Consider the following 22419-nt stretch of genomic DNA (forward strand, 5'->3'; position numbering starts at 1 on the left):
GCCGCCCGTTCTTCCCGGCGGGTGAAGCCGCAGCGGACGGCGCCATGTTGAGACGGGGCACGACGCGGAGGAGAAAGCGGGAGGGGCCGGGCCCGCTCCGCGGGGTGCGGTGGCGCACAGCGCCCCCTGGGGGACACTGCGGGCACTTGTAGCCCGGCCGCCATTTTCTTCCCCTTCTCCCCTCACTTTAAAGTAAACCCCTGCATGCGCAAATTTGACAGGACTGACAAGTCAGGGCTGACAGGACAGCTGCCGAGTGAAGGCAGAAGCGCTTTGGCCAAAGTCTGGACGGGTTTTCCAGCGGCGGCCTGTCTCCCGGGCCGTGTCCTGTCAGCCGTGTTGCTGGGCTCTCCACATCACTGCTGAGTAGGTGGGACGGGGCAGGGCATTTTTCCTAAAATATCTCCAAATGTCGTTTTCACTTGAGTTGATCCAGCGACCGGGAGATATGTGGCACAAGCAGTTCTGGAAGTGGCCCTGCCGTGTGGCTGGCTCCTGCCCTTCCCCGCCATTTGCAGGCAGGAGGAGCCCAGGCCCAGCCTGCTGTAACTGGAGGCAGTGGTGCAGTTGTTTTTCATGGGCCGGGGGACACCCAAAGACACCGAACAACCATCCAGGTCCCATTCTATGCACCTGGCTGTAGCAGCAGGCATTTTCCTGGCTGTTCCTGTTGTGTGATCCCAAGCACTTGTGTGCTCTGCAGCTGTGAGGTAAGAGCCATGGCTCCAGGGACCGGGTTTCTTTTTCTGGAAAAAAAATAGCAAGCTGACTGTATTTTCTGAAGGTCAGGCTTCTCTGCTTTCCTGCCAATGCCTAAAGCTAGTCTGAAAATGGAACTATGTTTTGAAACCTCTTTAAGAGTAACTTTCCTCGTTTCTTTGGTTTTATAAATAGAGACTTTTGGCTTTAAGAGTTTGATGACTCCTTTCCAGTAAAAACTCTTGAAAGGCCCATAGAAATCAGCATGATTTGGCAAGATTTCCTCATTTTGTAGGAAAAAAAAATCACTTTCATCTTCTAGATAGTTCTGCCATTTAAGGGCTGTGCTTCTCTGATGCTGTGGTGGTATTTCTGCAGCTATATATGGAGCCTCTTTGGTGCTTGCTTGTGATATCCTCAGAGCTGAGTAAAGGTCAGGCCAGGAAGCCTTTGATTGTAAATCTCCCCAGGCCACCTTGATGCCCTTCCTGAATACAATGAATGGGGGAGGAAAGCAAGGTTTCTGTTGGGCAAGCTGCAGGAGCTGACTGCTTCAGGTATGGTGGAGGCACGCTTGTCCCACATTTACAAGCAGAGGATATGTATTAATCATGAAGTTGCACTAATGATAAAGATGTATACCCGATGGCTAAACAGCCAAAAAAATGTTTCCTTGCCTTGTCTGAAGAGAGTCCCTTTCCTTCGGATTCTTTATCACCGAGGCAGATCACAAGGAATCTTGACAGGTTTTATAGACTTTCTGTAGGTGTCTCACAAACATTGCACAATTTTATTTATTTTTCAGTCTGTTTTCTTAGCCATTTCTCTCTGAAAGGCTGACTTCCTCAAGAACTCTCTTTACCTTAAACCACAGTGCTTGTCAGAAACAAAGGGAAGTAAAATTAGGCAAGGAAGTTTAGAGTATAATTAGGTTTTTCTTTTTGCCAGAATCCAAACTGAAAATTTTAATCTGTTTTCATTGTTTAGTCCTTTTCATTTCTTAAACAGGGCTGTTTTAATGGATGGCTTTCTGTTGGACAGATTGGTCTTATGGTGCAATCTTTAGGCATTTTTTTTAAATAATTTACATTTTTGTAGTTTTGAGAGCAGAAGATGAACAAACCCAATTAAATCTTTTTTCCAAATGATGGTTTTAAATGGTTTAAAATATCACTGCTGGAAGAAGGGCTGATTTTCTTGAAAGTTTCTGAGCTGTTCAAAAAGAAACCACTCTGCTGCAGTGCCCAGGACATACACATATCTGATACTGATGGGGGTCTGCTACTGCCCTCTACTATAGAATTTATCTTTTTCTGTCACACTGTGACAGATTAAACTTTTAGCTTTGTATTTTCTTAGCCATGTCCCTGCTGTTGGTAACATGGCTGGCAGTCACTTAGCTGGATGCTTGCCTTGACTGGGAAGAGAGAGACTTTGCTGGAGAAGATTCACTTCCCTGTTCCTGGAAGTGAATGAGGCTGGACTAAGTCATGTAGTATCTGCATTCAAAATGAAACCTCATTTTTGGGGGTGAAACACAATGCTGTATAACTGAAACTCATTTAATGTGATACCAAGTCATGGTGATGCGTGTGTTTGCTTATCTCCTGCCTTAGAATGAATAGGTTTTCTTCCTACGAAAGATCGTCTGAGGATGTGGATGTTAGGAAGTCACCATGTTTGAAAAGAGGTGGTGACTCAGTCAGTACTGTAACACTTTGACTGTTTGAAAAATCTTGTGGGAGCAGTGTAGTTCAGTAAAATTAACTTCCTGCTAGTGCAGTTACTGTCACTGTTCATTACCAAGTAAGAAACCCGAAAACCCAGTGTCAAAAGTTCAGGTGGCGATGGGTTCAACAGGGAATAGCTAGGCTTGTGGAAAAGGGATGAGGGGAGAGGAAGATGCATTGGGCCCCCAGAATTAAATCAAATATGCCAATTTGAGAAGTAAGAGAAGGAGAATTTCCTCTGGTTCTGCTAGATCAAACTTCCCAATCGCTTGCTGTGCCATGCGGCCTAGGAATAAAATTATCTCCAGCGTAGTCTATCCTTTTCCTTACTCATTGCTTTGGTTTTACAACTCAGAAAGCTGCTGCCTTCCTTTCCTGTCCTCATATGCTCCTTCATATTTTTATGAAATATTTTCCATTATGTTTCTCTTACCATTTTTTGAAGGTGGCTTGGTATGCATATGCTGTCCTTTTCCCTGCCCTCTCCATGCTGCTGTTACCCCCTGATTGCCTGGAGTGGAACAAGGTGCTGGTACCCAGAAGCGCCACCAGAAATAGAAAATGTAGGGTTGGATAATGTATTCCCACAGTGAGTGGGAAGCATGCTTGCCTCCAGAGAATTCACTCCTTAAATATATGCAGCAAAGGAAGCGTATTGCACATAGGGGACCTGAGCCTGTGATGTCTGCAATAGTGCCTAATAAGCACTAATAGAAAGAAAAATTCTCGTGAGTCCTTCACCGTGCTTGCAGTGAAGAAACTTGGAGGTTTCTCCTGTAATTCTTGGATGGTTTTGACTGTCTCTGTCATAGGACGTTTACTTCCTTCAAACTTCTATAAATCTTTTTAGAAATTGTTACGATTTAGTGATTGACAAAGTGGATAGACTGTCATGGCCCTGTCTGTTCTGAAAAAATGTGGGGGTTTTGAGTGTATTTCCTTTCTGAGCTTTTTCTTACCTCAAAGCAGAAATCCTGTTCTACCTTGTCAGTGATATATGGAGAGATGTGGAGTTTTGTGCTTTGAATAGTCAAATGGCTAAATAAACAAGGAAGCTGCCATCCACTGAAGCAATGGGTGAGTCAAACGGTAGTCTGCATGATGGGCTGACCTCTTCTTTCATGCCTTCTGTGGAATATTTCGCACTGGGTTCTTCAGAATTTTTCTGGCATTACTCAATATGCTTTTTTTCCCCACCTCCTGCTTCTAACACAGTGCTTGATAGGGTAGAATGCTCTCAGGGTTACGTAAGTGAGAGAGAGAGAGATACATAAATACACACATAGGTAGAGATAACATATATACTATTTATAAGTAGCAGGCATCATTGCCAGTGGAATAATTATCCTTCGCTGTGAGGACACACCTGGAGAAGGTAGGACATCAAACGCCAAGTGCTGTGTAGAGGGATTTGGTGCTGGCATTCAGCAGTCATCTGTGGCTAGCAACAGTCAGGATTTTCCAGGGGTTTGAAAGGAGCAGAACTCTGTCACCATGGTATGGTGCTGAGAGGAAGCTGTGCTCTAGGATATAATGGGTGTATTGGTTATATGATGCTGCTGGCCTTGCTGAATGCAGCAGCTGCTGCTTTACTTTTTTACTTTTTTTTTTTTTTTTTTTTTTAACTTTTACTTCTGGAAGTGTCCAAGGGAAAGATAAAGAGTTTGTATCAGCAAACCCGAGAAGAATGGGTGCAATGTAAAGCAACTAGATGAGATACATCAGCTGCCCTGCATGTCACAGCTCTGAAGTTTCTGCCTGCCAAGTGGTTGGGAACACAGCCTGGTGCTAACCTAGATTTTGTGCGCCCTTGTTCTCTCAGGTTTGCTGTTTAGAGGCAGTTTAGCAGATACTTGATCACAAAGTATTCTGCAGAGGTCAAAAGTTTCATCTGACTTCAGAGGGCTTTGTGGGCAGTCAGAATCTGTAATGATTAGGATGATTATGAATAGTTTTTTTTTTTTTTTAATTAAGGTTGTAACCTTAAGTGCTAAAGCACAGACCTTGAATAAATGGGATTTTTCTATTTCCACTGATTTTGATGTAGCTTGGACAATTTACATAGCAAAGAATATGTATTTTATGTTCTCAACCAGAGTCTGTAAAAGTAAATCTTTGGTCAGAAGGTATTGTTTGAAGTTCTGAAAGCCATCCAGGCATTTTTGCTAGACCTTTTGGTAACATCAGCAGGATGGTCTGGGGCAGGCTCACTGCTCGGCCTTGAAAATCTCAGCACCAGAAGGTGTTTGTCAACTTTTGGGCCAATAATCTAAGCACTGGAAATTCAGGGCAAGGTCCTCCACCTTTCTGTATGTTCATTTGTTTTGTGAGAAAGCACAGTTCAATGTTTCTTTTCAGGATATCTCTATTTGCTAGAAAGCCCACAAGAGTGGGAGGCAGATCTGAGTTTTTATTTCTGAAATACACCACTATGTTTAATCAATCTTTAATCAAAGGCTTGAAATTGTACCTGCAAGTGCCATTTTCATACTGTGTGTTTAGAGACTAATAAAGATTAACAAAGCCTAATACAGTCACATTTCTATTCTAATGACTGCTAATTTCTGTAGCTAATGTTCTGCTGTATTACAAGAATGGTTATAAAAGGTGCCCCTGCATCGTTTGTTCTGTTCACCTTAAAATTTATTATTTTGCATGCAAGTATTTGCTCTGTTCCACACAATCAGGAGCGGCTCCTCAGTGCAGATACAGATTGTCTTCATTGAACCAGAGGAGCTGGACTGAGCTCTGTCAGCTCCAGGTTTAGCCCTCGAATTGCCAACTGCCCCAGTGTTACCCGAGATAAATCCTCTCACAGAGTAAGAGGCTCTCAGAGAATTATTTCATGGTCCAATTCCTTTTACTGAAAGCAAAGGGTTTGCTGTGGATACTTCAGATTCTCATTTTAAGGCCTAGGGACGAGGCATCTGAGATGCTGAGAAAGATCAGAGGAGATCATAGGATGCTAATGTAGTAGAAGGACTTGTGTCAGATGGCAAACATTAACTAGGGGAATGTGCAAAGAATAGAGAATCAAATCCATCGAACCTACTGGTTCATGGGTTCCGTCCAAAGCTTTTAACCTCTGTCTGCTACACTTGGCTGCTTTCCCTTAGAAATTTTAATTGCTGGAAGAGATACATATGCACACACTCTGCTCCACCTGTGCCAGAGGACACGGTGGGACACTGATTCAGTCCGGTTCAGTCAGTAACGTTTCTGTGATTTCCAGGTATACCTTGGCTCATCTAAAACTGTATCTGGCATCTGCTTGTACACATGGGTGCAGCCAGACAGCAGGCAGAAGGTTAAAACACGAGGTGGAACAGCCTGTGGCTGTCTAAGCAGTGACTGTTCATGACACATAAAATGCTTCATTACATCTTTTGATCAAAGATTTGTAGGTAATTTGGAAAAGAGTTTAAAACAATACACCTACAGGCAGGTTCACTTGGGAGGTTTTCAAAACACAAAGTAGCTGTATCATTGACTCTCAACATACACTGTTACAGTTGGGGCTGCTGGCTGAGTTTCTCAAAAATAAGGCTATGTATTCAGGTGATTTAAAGCTCCTTTTTTGAAAGGCTTGTTTTTTTCATGCTATCTCTGGGTTTCAAGGTCTATCTATAACATTTAGTTCTTTTTCAAATAAATGCCAGACTGAGGTGAGAACTAGTGAATGATTTTATCAGGCATTGTGCTCTGCACATCGCCAAATCAAGTCTCAAGTACTTGCTCTTCAGTGTAGATCTAAGTATGTCAGTTCCTCACCAATTCTTTCCTTGGGGAGCAACAAAATGAGAAATTCTTTCACATACATGTTTTGTCTGTCTATATAAAGTACAGCTAGTATCCAGTCTGTTTTCTTCCCCTTGTTTTTCTCTTAAATCTATCTATCTCTCTGTTGCTCATATTGTTGTAGCCGTGAAGGTCAATGGCTGTAAAAAAGGCAAGGTTTGGAGGGAGGGACAGTATTTTTCATCTGGAGCAAAACCAGACAAGTTGTTAGGCACTTAAATCCTTCTTCAGGTCTGAAATGTCTACTGTACAATAGAAAATTGAATTTTTGTTTCCAGGGTTATAATGTGAAGATTTTCTCTTGGTTGCCCTTGAGGATTAAGTCTTGTGGATCAGTTGTAGAGTGGTTTTATAATGAATGAGGGCTCTGTGTGGGAGGACAGCACAATCTGGGGTTTGGTTTCTTACAGGGAACACCGGAGATCTTCAGCTTCGATGGGAGTAACAATCAACTGGTTCCTAACTGGTTTCTTGGGGTGCCTGGGGCAGTGATTTTGAGTCTCAGAGCCTCCTCTGCAGGGAAGCCTTCCAAATACTGTATAATTATGGCCTGTGAACCATGAACTTTATAGCCCAATTCATTTTTTCAGTCCACACAATAATGAGAAGGCTATGATTATGATCACCTTCTTACCACTGATAGGCATGATTTGCCTGCTGAGATTTTAATCATGATTTCTCCCAGGAGCCCGCCACTTGCAGGAAAAGGTGATAGCTGCTAGTGTTTAACATAGCTGCTAATATTTAAAAAGGGCTGTGAGATCACTTTTTGCTGTTTTCAGTGGTGGGATGAGAAACATCTGTCTTGGATGTTACAAGAAAAAATACCTCAGCATGCGATTTCATGTGTGAATCTGTGGTAATCAGCAAGATGGAATGTGATCTCTTGGGGAAGATTGTATCATTCTCCAAAATGAGGAAAAATGGCAAAAAACTATTGGGAGGGTTGTGAGTAATAACTTTGTAACACCTAATGTATTCCATTTTTCTGTTAGTCTTTGGTTTCTCTTGCCTTTTTTTTTGGGTGGGGGGGTGGGGGGGAAGGGAGTGGTGGAAATAACCACATGCCAGAATGTGATTGAATAAAGGCTGTCGTTCATATTGCAGCATGTTATAAAAATATCCTGGAGAGCCTAAAATAGTCCAGAGAGAGACTGAAAATAGCCATGTGTATGGCTTCAAAGCCCCAGTAAAAATCAGTGGGGTCACTCATTTTGATTGCACTCAGCTCTACAGCAAATGTAAAGCCTTGAAAACACAGTGATAGGTGCTGGTTTAGATTTGGGTGGGTCCCCACTCCTCCTGGGAGTGCCACCCCTCCTACCCCCCCTCCCCCCAGCTAAGAAGGAAATTCTAAAAGCCATGATTAAATTGACTTTTTATACTTGTTTTAATCATCAGGAATTCTTCTGGAGAAGGTGTGCCTCATCCCAAGAAACCAGGAGTTTCCAGCAGGACTGTGCAGGGTGAGATCCCTGCAGAATCCTCTGTGGGAAAAATTATCCTGGTATTGCTGTGGACATTGCCATGCCTTTTCTGCTTTGCTTGAAAAAAAAGAAGTCACCTGTGCCTTTAGGCAGGAGTATCTTTCAAAAACACACCCCACCCATTCAGCAGAACTACCAGACTCTGCTGGAGACCTGCTTGAAGAACAAATGGCTGTTCACAGATGACACCTTCCCTGCTCACATAAGTTCTATTGGAACAGGAGCACTGCTAAAGAAGCTACCCCAAAATTTACAGTGGAAGAGGCCACATGTAAGTGATTTGCAGTGAATACTCTAGTGTAGTAGGGTAATTTCAGCTGATAGCCAGCAAATAGATTTAGCATTTAGCAGACTGCTTTTAGACTTTGATTTAGGTGTGCTTTAATGCCTCCAGAGATTATACCAAAATGACACAAAGCTATCATTTTGGAAGCTGGAGTACATGGAGCTTCATAATTGCCTTTAAAGCATTTGTTGCCCAAAATCATAATTGGCCTTATTCAGTTTATATCCAGTAATGCTTGGAGCAGGTAGGGAGAGCAGACGGAGGGAGCAGGGGGAGTTGGTGTCCTTGGAGCTCACATCTCCAGTGATCCCACCATCTTTTCACGATGACAGTTTTCATGCCAATGATCCTGCTCCCCAAAAATCAAGATCTTGACCTTTTAGATTGCTGACTTTCTAGACAGTTCTTAGCCTTTGACCTCTCTCCCATGGACAACAAACCATTGTGATGCTGGAGGCTGCTACTTTCACAGGCAGTGGCAGGTGCCTTATCTTCTTGCTGGGCTGCTTTTTTTTCTGCTTAACTGTTTAGTCTATTGTACTTGGAGCAGTCTTTCCCAGCTCTCAAGGCTGAGCTTCGATCAGGACCAGTAACTGGCTATCAGTGAGTTGTTTGTAGTTCTGGGGCCTCTGTTTTCTGCTTGTGCCCATATTTCCAAGGCCTTTGCTGGTATCCCATGCTTGAACTGAACATCACGAGAGACCAGGTTGTAAGGGCTGGTCACAGAGCAAGTTCTCATAACAAATGGATAGATAGCAAGCCTAGGAGGCCAGGCCAGGAGCCTGGCACAGTTAGATAAGGCCTGTTACTAGCAATGGCAGTTCTGTTCTTACTGAGCCACTGAGAAACATACAGACAGTTAGATCTTCCTAAAAGCAATGTATAGAATTAACCAAAAATTTCAGTAACACTGACTCCTTACGTTACTGTGTCTGTAAGGCAGTTCTGCCAGGTAATAGCAGATATCTCCTAGCTAAGTTATTTTCTAGCTGTCACATTTTGTCAGAGTTAACTAATTTCGTAGAAGGGCTGAGTTTCTGCAAAACTCATGAAAATTACCAGGAAATTAGGAGTACCTTTGCAAAGCAAGCAGGAGACCTTGGGAACAGCAGACCTGGTTCTCAGAGTTTCATATGTAATTTGGTCTCACAGACAGTTTGTATTAAGTCAGGATCTGCAGGCAGAGAAAGAGTGCAGTCCTCAGGGACCTGAGCTGGGTTGTGCTGGGCACTGCAGCTGAGGCAGCTGTATCAGCATAGAGGTATTTGGGAGGGAAAGGTTAACATGAGTCCTGGCCTCTACAAAGCCCTTCAGGTGTCCCTCCACCCCAGAGATACTGAAATGGACTTGACACCTCCTGTGTCTCTCAGTCCACTGTTCTGCTGCTCTAAAACTGCCTCGTGAAGAAGGCTGGCATTTGCTCTGAATACCAAACTTAGCCCAGCAAAGGCTCTCTGCGGATGGATGCTGTGCATCCTTCAGTCCCTGTACTGCAGATGAAATGCTGAGATTCTGCTGTTCAGCCTGCAGGCTTGTAGCTTGCTGCATCTATGACTGATGGCCTGCAAACTCAACACCCAAATTCACCGAGGATAGGGGTTGGTGTCTAATTACTCTAAGTGTCTTCTGAGGGTTTGCTGCTTCTCTGCTACTGCCTGAAGGGGAAACCAACAGTGTGAAAATTAGCTTGAGCAATTTGTGGGTCATTCAAGTGAAACATAAGTTTGACACTTAGGTTATTAATTTAACCCCAGAGGCAGTTGTGAGAAGAAAAAAATATCAACATTATTTCTTTCTGAACAATTATTCACAGACCCACTCTTGTCACAGTAACAGGAACTTCTGTAGCAGCCGTTGGTTAGTCTGTAGCTTGATTGTCAGTCAAATTGTGGAGATGTCAGCTAGGTTAGCTGAAAGTTTGAACAGTTATGCTATGCCATTTTAGTTTCTTTTAGCAGAAACTTGTTGGTAATTGTGGAGGAGCAGGGCTGGCAGGTCTGAAGGGTTGTCTTCCAAGCAAGGTGTTTGTGGAGACCAATGATAATGTATCTCAGCACCAGTGGCTTAAATTAGAGACAAAATTCAGCGTAGACCAAGCACAAATGCTTGCCCAGGCTTGTGTCAGGTTAGCCAGAGCACATAACATTAGAGTTACACACAAAGCAAACAATGTCTGCTGGAACAAAAGGGACCCTAAGTATTTTGAAAGCTTTGAACAGGCAGAGGGAGTGTTTTGTGTCAATATCCATGAGGGTTTTACACCCTAGACTAGGAACTCACTGGATTTCCCATCTTAGAAAATTTCAGCTCTGCACACAGAAAGTCCTTGACTTCAAGCTAAACCAGCTCATATTACTACTGACTTGACTCTTTTCCTCCTCTTTTTTTTTTTTTTTTTGGTTGTGTGCTTCCTAGGCTTTGCACAGAAGTCCAGTATTTTATGCTGCAAACAGAAAGCAACTTGATCTCTGCCAAGGATTGGTGGGTGAGGAAGCTCGTTTGTAAAAATATCTTAAGTGTTCTTACACAAGGTGACATTTTTCATGTAATTTTTGACTGTATAAAACTTGACATAGAAATAGAAGGTGTGCTTATCCTTATCTCTTCACTTGGCATGGGGTGGATGAAGCAATCATTAAGATGGGAGAAGCTCAGTAAAAATCCTGGCAAGCTTCAAGGTGGGATGTGAGGGGGTGAGAGGTGTCTCCACAAGCTGAAATTGCCACTCTGTGTTGCTTCTGTGTGTGCTAATACTGCATTTGGAAGTGATCCTGTGCTCTTAATCCTCTGTAATGTTGCTGTTTGATGATTGAACAGAGACCACAGAAGCAGCAAAATCTGAGACTTTTGCTATCTTTGTACGTCATGTTTAGTGTGTGTGTTCTCTTCTCAGCTTTTCAGTTAGAAAAATGATTTTTATGCCCATGTTACCTAAAGTAAAAGGACATAGTCATCTGCAAAACAGGTAGGAGCTGGACTACATTAATTTTTAAGTGTTTTAAGCCCCTGAACAGGAAGTCTGATAAATACAGTCTTACATGTGAGAGCCATTAGAAATTATTTTTATTTTCTGAAAAAATTAATGTTTTCAAAGAAAAAGGGAAAAGTTTGTTGTTTTTTTTATATAGTATGCCTTTACAGAGAACAAAAAACCCACGCAATGTTAGTAAAAACCAAGAAAGTTTCCATTGAGAGCTATTTCTTGCTAAATTTCTTACTTAACCAAACAGTATCCAAATGCAAAGATCATGACAGTACAATTATAAACCAATCATGGTTAGGTTAAGTAAACACACATCTGGATCGTCTCATTTTCTGTGTATGATTTGTTATAATTGTAAAGACATCAGCATGACAGCTCTTCTGCTAGGATCTTGGTGGTGTTTCTGAACTTGGCTGACAACTTGTGCTTTTCAGCCAACTGCATGTGTCCGTTTGTCTTGGCACAGAGAACTGCTGGTTCCTGGCGGCCCTGGAAGCCCTGACGTTCCACCAGGACATCTTGGCTGCAGTCGTGCCACAAAACCAGAGCTTTGAGAGGAAATATGCTGGCATTTTCCACTTCCGGGTACTTCTGCTCCCGCAGAATGCAGGAGGTTTTCAGAAATCCTGTCCCATTTTATGTCACAACCTTAGATAATTTGTGTGCGGTTCCCCTTGGCGAGGGGCAAGTAGCCAGAGGGTATCCCAGCCTGGAGAGTAGCCCACCTGCCTCCCACAAAGCAGTGCAGGCAGTGGATCAATGACAAGCCACTCTGAGGATATAACTCTGCTTAGTCCTTCTCTCCAGCTGTGCCCTACCTATATTTTAATCCAAGCAAAATTCTTCCTCTATAGTAGCAAGGGTCAGAAGGACTTGAGCACATCTGCTCCGACCTGCTGCCCCTTTGCCCAGCTCTTGATGTAATGCCACTACCCTGCAGTTAGGAACTCCTTCCCCAGAAGCCCATCTGTGCCTAATTTTCCCTGCTTCATCCTTTTACACCTGATACATGATTGGTTTTCTCCTCTGGCAAGGTGGGGCTGAGGAGTTGATTCTGTAGGTGAGTCAGTGCAGCTTACTGACCCAAAGCAACTCGCTCTGTGCCCATAGCTAAGCTATCTTGCCTTTCCTGTTATTTCAAGGGGAGGTCCCTTCCAAGGGAAACAGCTCATTTCTTTCCCTTGACAGTTCTGGCACTTTGGTGAATGGGTTGATGTGGTGGTTGATGATCGCCTGCCAGTGAACACGGCGGGGGAGCTGGTCTTTGTTTCCTCAGTCTATAAGAATGTGTTCTGGGGAGCCCTTCTGGAGAAGGCATATGCTAAGTAAGTGACTCATTCCAAGTTATGCAAATAGTGTCTCTAAAATATGTTGGTTCGTGCCTACACAGTTTGTTCTTGTTTATAAATGCATCTCCTAGGCCTTGTCGTATTTGGAGTGTAGTAAATGGTTCTCATCTTTCTATTATTACGCAGTAAAAGCTGCCACTGCAGTAGCTGTTATCAATCCAGGCTTTTCAGTTTAAATCTAAGGGTTTAGGAGTAGGTGTGAAAACAGACTGTCCTCTGAGTGTTATCGCTGTTTGGGCTGTACTGGCTAGGCTGATGCCTTCATGTAGATACTACAGAGGAGTGGAAGGCCACGGATAGGGATTTTCAAAGGTAAATGATTTCTGATGCCTCCTTTGATGTATTACCAGTCTGAGAAACTTCCAAGGAGTTTCATTTTGGGGGTCGGCTGAAACATTGTACTTTGGGTTTGGTAGAAGTTCCTGCTCTTGGGTGCCCCAGAACTGAGGCATTTAATAAGTCATGTGGCATGGTAAGAATACTGGCTTCTTTACAGGGTGTTTTATCTAGAGTTGTTTATCAGGGCTAAGAAGAAAGCACAAGGCATATCTGATAAATTTTGTTAATATTGGGCTGAAATAATCTCTGCAGAGCAGGGGAAAAAAACTAGTTAACATTGAGAGAAAGATCACAACAAAGGTGGGAAAGTTCAGTTATTTTCATTTGATGTTAACATTAGAACAAAAAGACTGATGAAAGTTGTGCTGCAATGGTAAAGAAAATCAGATTGGAGATTGAGCTCTCCAGACAGCACGTCCCTCAAGGCACTATAACTTAGATACAGCGTGGCGTCTGGTGATAAAGTGAGGTGACATTTGTTAGGGCACAGTTATCAAAGAAGTAGCGATGGGCATGTTCTCACTACTGTGCAGTGGGAGATGACAGCGAGTGAAGAGTCCCTTTCAGACTATGGGCAATCTTAGAGACAATTTGCTATGATCCCCTTTTCCGAAATATCCAAGATTCCCCTAAGATTAAACATGAGTTACAGCCTTCCTTTTGCTTTTGCAGACCTTTGTTGTATGTTTTCATTGGTATGCTGTTCTCAACCTATCATCTGTGACTATAACCCCAAGAATATATTGATGTCTCTTGCTAGGCTGTACGGCTCCTATGAAGATCTGCAGATCGGGCAAGTTTCAGAAGCCTTGGTGGATTTTACAGGTGGTGTTAATATAAGGATAAAGCTTGCAGCAGCTCCTCCTGATCTGTGGGGTATCCTGACAAGAGCAACCTACAGCAGATCTCTCATGGGCTGTCAGACACATTTAGGGGTGAGACTTGGAGTGACAACAATTGGCTTCACAGCTAAAAGCCTTTGCAAACCCTCTGCTCAGCTAGTCATTGTGGCTTAAAACGTATCAAAACTGCCACATGTGACTTTGTAGAAATCACATTCTTAATGTTAAACTTTGCACATGGATTGATTCCCTGCTGCTCTCAGCTCCCTGTTGTTATGTTAGGAACTGGTTAATCCATCAAAGAACCTCTATTAAATAAGGACCTACTGCATTTTCCTGTTTTTGTTAAATATTTTTTCCATTTTACACATGATGCAGTGACAGAGACTCATGGAATAAGCTTATAGCTAAGAGAGAGGTGTGTAGTTCGGAACATGAATTCAAATCTTGGCATCCAAGACTTATGCTAATACTTTAGCTGTTGGGAAACCCTACCATTCTGCAAATCAAAGCCTGACCTCCTGGACTTTTAAAAATAAGATGGTCTCTAGCCAAAGATCCGCAATTTAGGAAGGGACCTTCCCAATCAACCTTCCAGTTCCAAGCATACTGCAAACTATGGCTGTTGGGAGTTTAGACTTAAATTTTTGTTTCAGTTCAAACCATTCTCCATAGTGGTATGAGTCTGCTGTGTAAGTAAGGATAGAATAAAAAGTTTATTTTCGTTCGGTTTCTCTTCCTTGTGTACAGGCAACAAAGGTCCTGAAGAATGGGCTTGTTGCTGGCCATGCCTACACAGTAACTGGTATTAGAAAGGTAAGACTAGCCTTGATGTCCAGGGTCCAGATTTGTTTGGATGTCAGCAATTTTTATTGCAGTCATAGGTTCAACCCTTAAGCAGGGAAACTGTGGTGTCTCCTCCCCCAGTGCTCTTCTTTTCATCCAGGAGACTAAAAGAGACTGCATGTTTTGCAGAGATTCACCTTCAAGTATGTCCATTTTAGTCTCATGACCTTGATGTAAAGGACAATGGTTATAGGTCAGTATATCTCTAAAGGTGGGAACAATTCATAGGGCTCTGCTGAGAGCATCTTAGCTGTGAAGAATGAGAGGACTGGCCTTTGGGGATGCTGGGAGGATGTGCTGAAACCTACATGGGGGTAAAAAGCCTTCCTCTGATGTCAGAGGAGCAGACATAGAGAAGTAAAGATAATGGAATACAGGGACCAAAATATGAAAAACTTCAGATGAAATGTGAATCAGGGCCTAAGTAAGGGAACAGAGCTGGGCTCCTGTGCAGAGAATGCAAGTAGACCCCACTGTTCTCCAGAAGTATCACTGGGAGTCCCCTAAAGACATTTTTCTAGAGGTAATGGACAGTAAAATAACAGGTCCCAGAAAGTGAGAGAAAGCTTGAGCTTTCTCATTCTGGATTGATGGATGATTATCTTGTCCACCTTCAAAAGGAGGTTGACAAGGATGACAAAGGACTTTGTTGGGCTTTGGGTATGTGATATAGGTGTGGGTGAAAGCATGTTCAGTACCTCTAGCAAGAGATGCTATGAAAGCTGGAAGAGATACTATGATCTGAATGATGCATGCTTGTGTCTCCCATGCACAGTAGGAGGGGTTTAGGTATGGACTTTATCAGCAACGTGTCTGTCACTGTTGTGATGCCACTGATGTCATGAAGAGCCAGGCAGGAGTAAGGAATTGACCAAGCATGTGGAGCTGATGTGATGTCAGCCATTCTGCTGTATGCTGCAGACAAAGCACCTTGTTGGCCTGGCTCCTTCTTCTCCCACCATGGCACCCCAGTTCAGAAGGCACTAATCTATGTGGCCACCCCATGGATTGGATTGTGCTGTCCCGTGGTGCTGGGGTAGGACTTAGCTTTCAGAACAGCACAGTCCTGCCCCCACATAAGCACAAAATGAGCAGATGTTGGAAAGGGAGAGGAATTTACGGTCAAACCTCCAAATTAGGTTTGTGGTTTCTGTTTTCAGATGTAGAAGGTAGGATAAAGCATCTTAATCTCTTTGTGACGGCATTCAGAGTTGCACGTTCATAGATTTTTATCATCATACTTGCTGGCATCTACGAGAACAAACAAAATCTTTGTTAGTATCTGGCATGGTACAGTAGTATAAACCAGATGGGAACTGCTGAGACCTTGGTAAGCACATTGTCACTTTTTTCCGCAGGTGACCTGTCAATACGGACCAGAAAACCTAGTGAGACTGAGAAATCCATGGGGAAAAATTGAATGGAAAGGAGACTGGAGTGACAGGTGAGTTTAAAACCGGGAAGGTCTGATGCTGGGAGGAAAGGTTTCTTGGAGGAAAGCTGCTGCCATCTTCAGGCATGAATTAGTGCTGAGAGCAGCATTAAGATTAGTTGCTTGTACAGACCCTCTGGTGTCAAAGCAATGACTCAATAGACTTGTATTTCTCCAGCAGATAGTGCTCACGTAGTTGGGCTCATTTCACACATGCAGCTTCAACAAGCTCAGTTCTGCTTTTCCATTCATGGAATACCAGCAGAAACATAATATGAACATCAGATGCTGGCCACGTTGCTGTGAGCTGGATGGCATGCAAAGTGACATAGCTGTGTAGGAGGCTCAAAACAAACGGCCTGTTTCAGGGCACATGACCTTTTATCATGGGAGGGACTATGCAAAGTCCTCCATGGACTGCAAAGTGTTGGAGTTGGGTGGCTGTGAAGGAGTCCTCTGTCCTGGCCGCTTGGGGAAATACAACTGAGTATGAGATCAGAGGAAGCAGCTAGTGAGGCAATTGGACCCTGTATTTGCATCTGCCTGATTTTTTTGTTTGGGATCCATGAAAGGCAGCGGTTTGTATTCTGGACTATGGGAAACTGTAGACTTGTGTTCTAGTCCTCTTTGAAGCAGAGCATGTTCCTTCCTTCCAAGCTTTGCTTCATTCCCTGCACAGATCCTGTTTGCTGAGGGTCAGGGGTAGGGAGGAGGGAAGAGCAAGAGCACAGGGCAGTGCTGGGAATGTGAGTGACTTTCACCTTGTCTGCAGAGCAGTAACTTCTCTGATGCACGCCTGTCACTTAATGACAACTACCAGCTGTTCCTGTTGAAGAGCATAATGAGCAGCGTACCGTAGGCCTGCCTTTTAAATGGCTCCCAGCTGCCTCTTGTGCTGTCCTAGTCATTCATTCATTATGCCGAACACTCTTCCTATTACATCTCCTTTGACAGAAAATTAACTAACAAAACAGGCCTAGATTTTTATATTTTAAGCACTTGGAAGCTGCGTGTGCAAGTGAATGGACTGGCTGATGGAAATGGAGCACTTCTGGCTTTTGCTGGAGGAAACTGGAGCCATTTGGCTATATCTCATGGGACCCAGACTGCTTGTGGAGAGTGTCCTGTGGCTGAAGGCACAGGGAGGCCTGTTTTAGTGGGGGATAAATATGGAGATGGGGTGTTGGCCTCTTTTTATAGTGGAAAGCTCTGTACTCTGCCTGGCATTTGAGGCCACATTTGGCTAGTCATCTGATGTTTTTGCACTCAGCTCTTACAAATGGGAGCTGCTGAGCCCGAAGGAGAAGATTTTGCTGAGGAAAAAGAAGGAGGATGGAGAATTCTGGTAACAGCGCGGTCTCACTTCTATCCTCTCTGCCAGTAGCTCTGGGGCTACGTCTGGAGATGAAGCAGCACGTTGCCATTTGGGTCGAGGCATATGGGATCTGCTTTGTAACAGCTCGTGCTTGCTTTCTTGCTCTCCTGCTTGACGATGTGAGAAGCTGTAGCTGTGCTGACACAGAATTAGATGCACTGTTCTTCAGTGGCAGGAGTGAGGGAGAAGGGGGACGCTGTCGGGTCTCCAAGGGCTGCTGGAGGCATGGGCAGCTTTCAAGAGCTTTTGTCCTGCTTTTTCATTTTAAGACAGCTTTGGGAAGTTCTTGCTTGCCTTGTGGAGAAACCGGGAACAAACATAGCTTCTGCCACGGGGTGGCAATATTGTCGCCCGTGTCATTTCACTGCCGTCCCTTTGGTGGCAATATTATTTTAATCGCTATGCTGCTATCCTTTGCTGAAATTTTAGTCGTGCATTTGCTACTTCTAGATGCTGCTGTTGGAGCAGACGCTTTCTTCTTTACTGCCTAATAAAATATGAGCATTACCATATGTAACACAGAATGGTGCGGCTTTGAAGTTCCCTGCTCCCCTTTTTTTTATAAGCCATATGGGCTAAACTAAGCTGCTGACAAAATGTCTCTTGGCACTCTTTTTTTCTCAGGATGTCTCTGCGAGATTTTAAGATTCATTTTGTAGATCTGGTGATCTGTAAATTAACTCCAGACCTGATGAGCCAGGAAGATGGGAAGAAGTGGATGTACTCCCTGAAGAGTGGGAGATGGGTTAAAGGAAGCACAGCAGGAGGAAGTCTGGGGTTCTGTCATGGTGAGAGGTGCTCTTTTGGATGACTCTGGGGTAACGTTGTTCTTCCGACTCAGTTACCAGCATCTTATACCTGTTAACACAAAATTGGCAACAAGAACATGCTCCTCCTCCTTAACCCTCCACACAAAGCTCAGAAATAAGCATCTGAAGGACTTTGACTAGCTTCTGCTATGACAGAAGTTGCATCACTTGCAAACATAGGCCAGTGGGATGGTTACGGCATTAAATGAGCTGCAGGATCCTAGGATCAATTGCCAGCACTGAGCTTCTTTGGGGCATTAAAATTATCTATTAAAATTTGCATCCTCAGCACTTCCAGGAAGTGCTATTTTAGGTAAAGTGAGTGGGAAATACAGAGGCTCAGCCCTTCCGGAAGCAGAGCAGGTGGGGTCTGAAGTCAGCTAGCCCGTACACTGAAGGTGATAGAGGGGCAATGATACATTTATAAGCAAAACAAGCTCTTAGTTGCGGGTGAGCAGGAATGTTCCTTGCTCTTTGGCCTTCCTTCTGTCTTACATAGTGGTTGCACTGCTAAACTTGCAAACTGCACCCTAAGATCAAATTCCTGTGGTGTCTGGAGGTCCAGAAAACTTGTCACCTATTCAGTCCAATGTCGGGCATCATGTAGGAAGCTGGCAACCAATTTTGTGATGGAAATGACATCAAAATGTTTTTCTTGTTTTGCTTAGGCACCTTTTGGATGAACCCTCAGTACTGGCTGAATGTTTTACCCGTTGAAGATGGTAAGAAAAGCCAGGGTTCCTGCAGTGTGGTTATATCCCTGATGCAGAAACACAGCAGCAAACACCGGAACCGAGCTCCTCACCTCTTCATTGGATTTTCACTCTACAGGGTGCAAAGAATTTCTTTGCCTTTCTTGCTTTCACCAAATAGGAAAAATTCCAGCCCTTGTAAACTGTAAAGCTTTGCAGACCAAGAGTTTTGTTGCGCACAGGGTGATCTGTGCTTTTTTCTTTTTGCCTGTGCCCAGTCTCCTCACACATCAGGGCTAGGCTTCCTCAGGCTCAGAGCCCCGCTTGCTGCCTCTCTGGCATGCCGTGTGTTAGCCTGTAGAGCAGTGAGAAGTGCCTCCTGCTTCAGAGCACAATGGGCTTTACTTTGCCCTCTCTGAAAGTATGTGCAAGAGTTGGGAAAGGGTGCCAGGAGTCCCCTTACTTTGGGGCAGGGGGAGTGTTGCCCTCGGGCTATTTCCATCCATAGTAAAACTGTGCTTGAGAAGTGGTCTTAGTATGATATGGCAGCTGCCCATGTCTGAATACTGCTAGTTCCCTGTGTATCCAGGGATAAGTGGATATCTCTAGAAGTAGAGTTTCCTCCCCTTAATTCTCTGCTTATCAGAGTGCCTTGCAGAACCACTGTCCTCCCTCGAACACAGCTACAGCTTTTGTTGCTGCTGTGAGTTTGCACAGTTACAGAGCAATTACTGTGAGGAAGGGTTTTCAGGTGAAGAGGCTGAGGTTTATGAAGGCAAAGACTGCAGCTAGGCATATGTAGCCGCTTCCCAGCAATGACATGGCTATGTTGTGTGAGACTCAGAGGTCCCTGTCTGACAGATGCTCTGTTTCTTTTCTTCCTGCAGGTGGACCTACAGGTGAGTCCCTTGTCACTGCTGCTGGCTGTTGGGAGATCTGGGCTGGTGCACCTGGTATGACAACATTGAAGGAGTTGTGTTTGCATTTGTTCCTTGGCTGATAGCTAGTCACAGTGTACGTTGACAAAGATCAGTGAGGCACCACAGTAAGTCATTTATTAATGCACAGCTATCCATTGACTCTTTCTTTGAAAAGCAGTCCTATCAGGAGGGCTCAGTGGCCTTAAAAGGGGGTGTTAGTTGTTCAGCTTCTGCACTGAGTCTTCAGAGGTGTTAGACGTGGCATCAGTGTTTACCTGATCAGTACTTTGTCCATGCTTCAGTTGTGAGATGGTGCCCCAGTTCTTGGCTGTGTCTAAGCTAGACTCCCTGCAGCTCTCAGGGGATCCAGAGCTACCTTTCTGCTGCCTCCCAGACCTGGGATGAGGTGGGAAGAGAGCCTGTGTCCCTGGAAGTCAGGGGCCTCCTGCAGAGCTCAGGTTCCTTTCTGCCTGGGCATGCTCTGGAGCTGATGCTACAGGTGCTTTCATCTTCCTCAGGCCAGCTGTATTTCTAACATTTTCTTTAGCCAGGAGCCTTTTGGACCTAAGGAAGGGCCCTGAGTGTTAAACCCTGATGTAAGCCCCAACTTCAGCCCCAGCCTCAGAGGGCTATTTAAAACAGGGAAGGCTTAGCTCCTTTTATCTGGAAAGGGCATATCTTCCACTCTGTTAATACTCAGAACACCTCTTAAACAAAAGTCCCTTTGAATTTGGGCTGCTAAAGAAGTAGTTTGGGTGTATGGTCAGGGCAGCACAATTGTGTTCCCAGTTACTGTATTTCTAGCATGGTAACCACGAGGTAAGATGCCACTCTTTCCTGACTTAAATATTTTGGGCTCTATCAGGGTTACAAGTGAATTAAATTTCCTGGCAGAGGCGGGTATGAGCGTGGCCCTAGCACACTGCTGTGCTGCACCCCAGAGGGAACAGTGGCAGTCAGAACTTTAATTTCAGGTTTGTAGTGGTTGCCAAGATCAATACAGAGAGGTGGCAAGCCAAGAGCATCTAAGGCATTGGAACTACAGTCAACAAAGTATTGACTGGAACATAAAAACTTTGAATTTAACATAAGGGGCGTGAGGAGGAGTAACCCTGAACTCTTCAGAAGAATGATTGCTCTATTAGTAAGAAAAATACTGGCAAAGGAAGAGGAATAGCATCTCCACTATGAAGCTGTGGAGTAACGTGGCTAAATGTTTTGAGGAACAGCCAAGATCAGAAGGTGACAGTGGTTTTAGCTAGCAGGATTATTTATTTGGCTTGTGTCCTAGGCACTCAGTGGCATTAAAAATCATTTCAGTGTTGCCTGGATCAACACTTTATCCATCCTACTATTGCAGAAAAGTGTCTGCAGAGCAAAACATTTGTAAGAGCCAAGAGTGCCAGGCAGATCAAGGACATATGTGTGGAGTCAGGGCTAGGGATTAGGTTGCTCTTGCAGCACACTCAGATCACAGGCGCTCCGAAAAATCCTCTGCTACCAGATCCCTAGTGCAAAGGACAAGCTGGGGATAAAGTGCATGATACCTATGGGATAGGAGGAGTGTTCTGTCTAGTGAAGAGCAGTGTCTAGAGCAGTTGCTGCCTGCAATCATTTCTGCCAGTATGGAAATGACTCTTGCAGTAGCCACTTTGACAGGAGACACTTCTCCCTAGTCTTTATTGCTGTTCCTTCCTTATTGTTGACAAAGTTGCAAGAAGCCCTGTTCTTTGTCATATTAGTATTGGGCAGGGGTGGTACACAGTGAGTGTACTGAGTCCTTTGGGCCCTGTTATCTGCTTGTGCTGTAAAGAAATCTGAGCTGTGAAGGTAGGATGTCTATGCCATGCCTGTGAATTCCTCTCTGAAGGCCTTTTGTCCATTTGTTTAGGTGGTGCAGAACACTTTTCTGTTTTGTCCCTTAACAGTACCAGGAAAGCAACAGAAAGTTGCCCCCATCTTTCTTCACCCAACATCAGCCTGTGAACAAGCACCAGGTTTTCCTCGATGAGCGGGAAGTGACTCATGACTTCCACCTGGAGCCTGGTGTCTATGTGATTGTCCCATCCACCCTGGAGCCTCAGAAGGAGTCTGAATTCATCCTGCGTGTCTTCTCCAGGAAACATGTGCTTCAGTAAGATGCTGCTACCCCTCTGCCAGCACCTAATTCTCTGGGATGGTGGGATGATCTGGTATTTCTAATCTAATGGGGGCAGCATAAAGACTTCAGTCTGCAAAAGGCAGCACAATCTGTTCTGGAGAGGGTGGCTGTGGGTTTCTCTCGCCTTAGGATTCTCAGTGCCTGAAGCACTGCTTTTGGCCTTACCCTTTCAAGAAGTGTTGAGCTAGGCCCACACAAAGAATTCTTGCAGCATGCTCATGTTTGAGACTGTAGAGAAGGAAAAGTTTTTGATGCACCATTGGTTTGCCAGGAGGCCCTGCTGGCAATGTTAGGGTGGTTTCTTGTGCAGAAATGATGCTTTGGAGACTTCAGATGCCAGCAGCCCTTGGGGAGCCATATGGATGTGAGGGCTTCCCTTACTGCGGCTGTTACACTAGGGAAAAAACATATGCTGCAACAGCGGATTGGGGCCCCATCTGGAGATGGGGGATGCCACCTGTGATAGACAAACACACAACTCTGGGATATCTCCTTAATGTGTCTGACTTTTTTGCACCTCTAGGGAAATAGGTGGGAACACCAGTTTCACCCTTTCTAAGGTGAGTGAGTATAAGGGAAGTGGGAGGTCTGTGGTTCAGTCTTCAGCTCTGCATGTTGGGTTTTTCCTGGTGCTCTGCCCTAACAGAGAGGCTGAGTGAGAATGTGAGTGC

General features: G+C 44.3%; 1 protein-coding gene across 1 annotated transcript; it reads left to right on the forward strand.

The window, feature by feature from the left end:
* The first annotated feature begins 45 nt into the window (after positions 1 to 45).
* On the forward strand, positions 46 to 21630 carry CAPN14 (calpain 14). Its single transcript, XM_080408809.1, has 11 exons — positions 46 to 7985; positions 10416 to 10485; positions 11450 to 11568; positions 12172 to 12308; positions 13432 to 13606; positions 14264 to 14329; positions 15718 to 15803; positions 17062 to 17136; positions 17791 to 17954; positions 18644 to 18807; positions 19555 to 21630. The coding sequence occupies exons 1-11, from the start codon at positions 7755 to 7757 to the stop codon at positions 19624 to 19626; spliced, it is 1359 nt and encodes a 452-aa protein (XP_080264935.1). The 5' UTR covers positions 46 to 7754; the 3' UTR covers positions 19627 to 21630.
* The last annotated feature ends 789 nt before the right edge of the window (positions 21631 to 22419 follow it).

This window comes from Falco punctatus, assembly GCF_963210335.1.
Source record: "Falco punctatus genome assembly, chromosome: 12".
In the NCBI taxonomy this organism is placed as follows: domain Eukaryota; kingdom Metazoa; phylum Chordata; class Aves; order Falconiformes; family Falconidae; genus Falco; species Falco punctatus.

Coding starts and splice junctions, on each gene's coding strand:
- CAPN14 (XM_080408809.1), top strand. CDS start 7,755: ATGCCTTTTCTGCTTTGCTTGAAAAAAAAGAAGTCACCTGTGCCTTTA. Junction 12,309..13,431: donor CTGGAGAAGGCATATGCTAA/GTAAGTGACTCA, acceptor GTCTCTTGCTAG/GCTGTACGGCTCCTATGAAG. Junction 14,330..15,717: donor CAGTAACTGGTATTAGAAAG/GTAAGACTAGCC, acceptor TTTTTTCCGCAG/GTGACCTGTCAATACGGACC.